Raw genomic sequence first — 6,445 nt, 5'->3', positions numbered from 1 at the left:
GCACCCCTGCCCCGCCGCCGCGTCGGCAGCCGGGACTGCCACCCTCCCCCCTCCCTGGCAGCATCTGCACCCCCTGTTCCCTCTGTATCTCCCGTCAGCACTCAAAACACCTGTTTCGACCCCCCGGACCCGACCGCTCACCCCCTTCCCGCCGCTTTTCGAAATTCAAAATCCGCAGAAGAACGGGCTGCAGATGATCGTGCGCGCCCACGAGTGCGTGATGGACGGCTTTGAGCGCTTTGCCCAGGGCCACCTCATCACTCTTTTCAGCGCCACAAACTACTGCGGCACTGCTGGTGGGCGCCGGTGCCGGCCAGGGTCCTTGCTGGGGTTTTTCTTGATTCTTTGGGACGCGATCGCCGATCATGACGCGATCTGCGGTCACGGCTTCCCGACCAGATCTGACCTGAGATCGAACGCTTTTGTCGAGGCGATCTCAGATCCGATCAGAGTCCGTCGAGCTTCATGTGCGTGCAAAGGGGGCCTGGCGGCGGGGCAGCCATGCCGGGTATGGCTCAGGAAGGGCGCACCGCCACGCTGCGTGGCTGTCGCGCCGCGAGCCGCTGCCGTGCGCCGCGTGCGTGCGCCTGGTTGGGGGCTTCCCGCTCAGATTTCGAATTGCGGCCCCCAGGTGTCAAAACCCGACGCCGACTCAAGCTGCTGCTGCCCCACCAGGCCCCCCCCCCCAGCGGCAAGCGCCGCCGACCCTCACTCCCCTCAACGACCCCGGGCCACGCCCGATACGAGATAGCCCAATCAATCGACGCCGACTAAAAAATCGCCCATACAAACCACGCGCCCGACCGTCCGTGCCCCTCCGTCCTCCACCCCAGGCAACGCGGGCGCCATCCTGGTGCTGGGCCGGGACCTGGTGATGGTGCCAAAGCTCATACACCCAGTGCCGCCCGCCTCCCCCCGCACGCCAGACAGGTGCGGCCCACATCCCCATCCCTTGATATGGCCGTTGATGGATCACAACCCGCCTTGTCCCTTGTGTTTTGATGGGGGCACACATGAGGGGGCATGTGATTGCAAGCCGTGGGCCGTGCCGCCCCTGCGCCTTTCTCCGCTCGTCGACGCCGCCGCCCCGCCCCCCCGCCTTCCCCCCGCCACCGCAGCGGCGTGGCCGCGGACGAGGACCTGGCGGCGCCGCAGCCGCCTGGCAGCGACACATGGATGACACAGGTGCGCTGCTTCCCTTTCCAAACATTTGAAGGCGCGCGTGCGGCGCCCGAAGGCCGGCTGGCTTTTGGGGTCGCGCCCCCCCAGGGCACGGCCCGCCGCCTGCGCCCTGGATTACATGGATTCCAGATGCCGGGCCCCACGCTCCAGCCGGCCCCTGCCCTCGTCCTGGCGGCCCGGCGTCACTGCCCCCTGGCCCCGGCCAACCCTCGTCCCCCCGCCGCCCGCGGTCCGCCCCCATCCCCACCGACCCCTCGCCCGCCCTTGAAAAACGCGCGGCCGCCCCACCCCGCCCGCGGCAGGTCAACGAGGAGCGGCCGCCGACGCCCCCCCGCGGGCGGCCGCACACTCCTGGCAGCTCTCTGGAGTACTTCTGATCCCCTGCCCCGCCGCATTGCATTCCATCCCGCTCTGCGGTCGCCTTGCCGCATGCGGCCGGGGCCGCGGGCGCGCTCCGGCGGGGCAGCGCAGGCGGCGGCACTTGACAGACTCCATTTGGATCGCAAGGCGGCCCGCGCGTTTTTGGGGACTCTTTGGCAGCGCCCGGCAGGGCGGCGCAGGGCACACGCCGGGCGTGGCGGCCGTTCCGCCCGCGACGGCCGCTGCCATCCGCGGCGCGCCGCGATTGGCGTGGCAAAGAAGCGGAGCTGAGCGCCGCTGCCGCCGCTGCGGCCGCCGCGCCAGATGACCGTCTGACTGAATGCCATAGGCAGATGACCACAGGCGCTTGCATGTTGTTTCGGGGCTGCGGGCTTTCTTGTGTGCAGACTGCAGAGGGCCCGACAGGGCGACCAACAATGCGGGGTGCTGCATGCTGGCTCTGCAGTTTGGGGGCCACATGCCGCGCGACCGCCTTTTCCCCGCCCCCTCGCATGGCGCCGCATCGCGCCCGCGAAAAGCGAGCAATTGCCCCGTTCTCGCGCGCCGCCGGCGCTGGCGGCCAGCGGACGTGGCCGCTCTGAAACCCGCGTGCCTGTCGTGTCGCTCGTTCGTGTGTTCTAGGTTCGGTGACGTCACGTCCAGTCAGCAGGGCGACTTTCCAGGTCGACCTCAAGACTGCTCGTCGGCTGCCCAGTTCTTTCTGTCCCCGCTCTCCTCCTCTCCTTTTTGCACACGCCCCTCTGGCTCCCTGCATTTGCAGCCGCTGATCTCATGCGGCAAGCTATGCGGCATGACACACACCTGCGCGACAAGCCCCACCTGTCAAACGCCCCTCACCCGCGTCTGCTGTCGGCACCACGGGCGAGCGCCTGTCTCGCGCCCGTCGGTGCGGCGCCCGTCCAGGCCTAGCAGGCAGCCGCTCGCGACGGGCAGCTGCCGACTGCATGTTTCATGGGTCTGCAGCCGCGCGGCGGGCCGCGGCGCACCCGCGTGCGCCGACCCGCCCGTCCGCCCGCAGCCGCGTCCTTTAGGCGGCGGCGGCTTCAGCGGAGCTGCAGAGCGCCTCGCGTGCGTGTTCACGCCTTTCCTGGATCCTGCATGCTGCAGCGCGTGTAACAGCCCAAACGCCACCTGTGTAGAATCAGAGCTAGCCAAGGGGTGGCGGGGGAAGGGGTGCGCTGCGGCATCAGGCCACAGCGGCGATAGGGCAGCGCCAGCTTCACAGGGTTGGGGCGACGCGCTTCGAGCTGGTGAGGGGCTGCCGCTCCAACCCTGTCCCTCTGGAGCAGGGGGGGCTTCCTATGAGCGGGTTGCAACTGCGTCAGGGGTTCGGCGGCGAGATAGTGGGTCGGGACGCTGGACGGGCAGTACAGATGCGGCCGCTCGACGCTGCCGGCGCTCGCCGGGCCCCCTCCGCCGCGGCCGCCCAGTGCTGGCGGTGGCATTGGGATGCGGCTCGCTGATGCAACGGCCAATACTGTGCCAACCCCGGGGCGTCAGGGCCACACTGTGCAGAGGTCAGCTCCAGCAGACACCCAGCCACAAATGTCAGCGCATGCCGGCTGCATGCGGTGGCGAAGCCAGGGCTGCTGCACTGCACTGCGCTGGCGGGGCCGCAGCGCGGCGCGGCGCGGCGCGGCACCTGTGCATGTGGGCGTGTCCGGCCGCGGGGGCGCCGGGGCCGCGGGGGCCGCCGCCAGCGCTTCACGCAGCAGCCGTCAGCGGGGGCGCCCCCGCCGCTGCCGGCATGTGCCAAAGATTTGCACTGAGGGCACCTGGCTTTGGGCATGGATGGCTGCGGGAACCAACGTGCGCGTCGCCAGCCGCATGCAACGCGCGCAGGGGCTCGCATGGCGCGGGAGCCCCTTGACCGGCGCCTGATGGCACTGGCGCAGGATGACGGTCGCATTGCGGCCTGGTCGCGCTGCCGTCGCGCTGCCGATGCGGCAGGCCGGGGTGCTACTGCTGCGTCCCTGCGCCGCAATCTATCCTTGTTAGAGGGCTAAACGATCCCAAAACGGCGTGTCTTGTCGTGCATGACATGTGGTGCATGTGTTGTCCCGCCGGTGTACCGCCCGTGACCAGTGCGCCAGGAAGGCCCTACCAGCACGTCGCCGCCCGTCTATAGTGCGCCTGTAGTTTTCAGGTTTGATGCAGCAGTATCAGGCTCGTGTCCGAGCGCGCACGGGGGCGGGTCGGTGGAGCGGGCTGTCTCGGCGCTTCAGAGCCCTTTCTTATCTATGTGAAGAATTTAGTAACTATTTGCTTAGAAATGCGCCGGACGACGCGACGACTAATCATGTCTCTCGGTGGCACTACTGGTCACACCAGGCAGCGCGTACACAAATCGAAACCCGAGGCATGAAGGTGTTAAATCAGTGCGTACAGGTCAGCCATTGTAATTCGATAAGCGATCACAACATTGCATGGTTGAGCGATCCCACATACCAGCTGTAGAACAGCACGCCCTCACGTCCAACTAGGGCGTGTCGGAGGAGTACCAACGCTTCTCATCCAGCAGGGTGTAGAGAGCAGCACCGGCGGCACTCGGCGCCGAGCGCGCCGCGCTTGCAGCTTGGGGCGTGGTGCCAGCCCGAGCCGCGAGCGCCGCCATGAAGCTGATCGTCGCCGCCGCCGTCGCCTTTGTGGTGTGGCAGGCGCTGCCCATCGAGTGGGCGCCTGCGCCAATCACGTGGGTGCTGGCGTCGGCCGCCGCCTGGACGGCGCACCTGCAGCTGCGGTCGCGCGTGCGGCCGTGGGGTGGGCCCCTGACAGAAGGGGAGAAGCTTCTCGTCGGTTGGGGCTACGGCAGCTGTGTGTTCCTGATGGCCCTCCTGGAGGAAGACCCCAGCTTCCAGGTAGATTCCTCCCTGGGGCCCCGGCTTCGGCCCTCGCAGGCAGGCGCTTGGGCGGCGCTTGGGCGGGTTGCGTGTGGGTGGTCAGGCGGGGGTGGCGGCGCCTCGGGCGGCACGCTCAGCCCCCGCGCGTCTCCTCAATGTTGCAAACGGGGCTCTGTTGGGGAGACCAGAACGCAATCGGCTGGCCTGGCTTGCATTACAATCTCCTGATATGCCAGGCGGGCGGCATCGCGCTGCTGCCGCCTGTCTGCATCGCCGCCGCGCCCTCCCGCAGACCCCACCTTCAACCCCCTTGACGCCTGCGCCCCACCTGCCCCCGCCCGCCCGCCCGCCCGCGCCGCATGCGCGGCCGCCAGGGGTGGGGTGACGTGTACTTCTTTTGCGGCCGCGACATGCAGTATTGCACCTGCGACTTCCGATGGAACAAGATTGGCTGGTTCAAAGCAGCGGTGGGCGGCAGGGACTGCCGCGGGGGCGCGTGGCGCATGTGGATGTGCATACCCAGAGTTATGGTGTTCGTGCGCCGGCCGCGCGCTGGCTAGCACAGGGCTGCAACGGGAGCGGGGGGTCGGTTTTCAAACGGATGTGGGCGGTGGCGTGCGTGAACGTCGCGCCGCGCGCCACGGGCGGCCGCCCCCGCGGCGCCCAAAGCGCGAGGGCGTTCCGCTTGCCGCATGCATGTGCCGACCCCGTCGTGCCTGAAACGCTCCAAACCCTCGCGGCCGCCGCGGCAGGTGCTGTGGAACTTTGTCCTGTCGTCGGCGCTGGGGGCGCAGCGCCTGCTGGTGCAGCTCGCCCTAAACGGCTTCCTGCCTGGTGAGACACGCGGCCGCGCGAGACCTGTGTGGTCTCACAGCCCAAGCCAGCGCGGCGCAGGAGGAGGGGGGTTAGGGGGTTGTTGGGCCGGCCGCCCAAGGATGACGCGCTGGCGCTTGCCTGTGCGCGGTGGCTGGGCCTGTGAGGGCGAGGTCATTATGGCCCTGCCGCCAGCCGCTCGCAGGCAGGCTGCGGCTCGCCTCATTGGGTTGCAGCCGGCGCGTCGCCGCCCCTCTGCCAAGCCGTGCCGCCCGGCCCGGCGCCGCCCACTTGCAAACTGCGGCAGGCGAGGAGTCGGTGACGTTTGAGTCGTTCGTGTCTGTCTGCTGGCGGCTGGTGCCCTACTACCTCAACCAATGGGAGGCCAAGTGGGGGGCAGAGTGCACGAGCATGGTGCGCGCGGGCCCATTAGGCAGTCATGGCGCGGCGGGAGCGTGGAAGGGGGACAGGACGCGGCCCTGCGCTGTGGGTTCGGGGCGCGCGACGTACGATGCCCTCGCGTCGCTGATGCCCCCTGAATGACAGACAGCTTGCGCCCAACTCAGACATTAGTGGGCCACGCTGCCTATCCGCGCAATCTCACATGCGCACATCACAACGAAAAACTCACTGACACGCGCACGCACAAACTCACACACACGCTCTTGACACACGAACGTACACACGCGCGCATGCCCCCTTTGGCGCTCTCTGACGATCCACTTGCCGACTTGCACCGGTTCCTTCCCTCAAACCACCGCCCCTCCCCCAGATGTTCGAGCTCCCCCACTTCGCCACCGAGCTGCTAATCGTGCTGCCCTTCGTCCAGATCCTCGTCAAGCGCCTCAAGATCCTCGCAGCCTCCCACGTGTCCGCCCAGCTGCCGCCGGGGCAGCCGGGCATGCGGCTCGCGAAGCTCCTGTTTGCGCCGGACGTCATGGCTGGCAGGTGGGCAGCGACGAGGCGCCGCCGACGCCGCCGCTGCGGCCGCCGCGGCACTGCGTGCGCACCCCCAGATGCTTTGGTGTATGCCGTGCAGAGGCATAAGCGTCGCACAATTTGCTGCCGAGTGTCAAAGGCGATCATGTTTGCATGCAGAGATGCGCGAACCCAGGTGACGCCAACCAGCGACCGCACCCCTCGCCGCGCGGCCCGCCCGCCCCCGCGCCTTCGCCCCGCAGGTGGGACCACGACCCCAGCCAGCGGCGCCTCGCGCCGCGGCTCCGCCG

The 6,445-nt window shown here is 68.7% G+C and overlaps 2 protein-coding genes across 2 annotated transcripts; both read left to right on the top strand.

The window, feature by feature from the left end:
- Positions 1-193: 193 nt before the first annotated feature.
- On the top strand, positions 194-1,559 carry MNEG_12757 (hypothetical protein; the record flags this gene model as incomplete). The annotated part of the gene is made up of 4 exons (XM_014038772.1): positions 194-296; positions 834-930; positions 1,119-1,185; positions 1,485-1,559. 4 exons carry the CDS (start codon positions 194-196, stop codon positions 1,557-1,559), a joined length of 342 nt encoding a protein of 113 aa, XP_013894226.1.
- A 2,616-nt stretch (positions 1,560-4,175) lies between these two features.
- MNEG_12756 (hypothetical protein) lies at positions 4,176-6,263 on the top strand (the record flags this gene model as incomplete). The annotated part of the gene is made up of 6 exons (XM_014038771.1): positions 4,176-4,421; positions 4,778-4,870; positions 5,156-5,237; positions 5,524-5,630; positions 5,989-6,164; positions 6,233-6,263. The coding sequence occupies 6 exons, from the start codon at positions 4,176-4,178 to the stop codon at positions 6,261-6,263; spliced, it is 735 nt and encodes a 244-aa protein (XP_013894225.1).
- Positions 6,264-6,445: the final 182 nt, after the last annotated feature.

This window comes from Monoraphidium neglectum (genome assembly GCF_000611645.1).
Source record: "Monoraphidium neglectum strain SAG 48.87 unplaced genomic scaffold scaffold03416, whole genome shotgun sequence".
NCBI lineage: Eukaryota > Viridiplantae > Chlorophyta > Chlorophyceae > Sphaeropleales > Selenastraceae > Monoraphidium > Monoraphidium neglectum.
The sequence above is the reverse complement of the archived record's forward strand: the minus strand, read 5'-3'. Positions and strand labels throughout refer to the sequence as shown.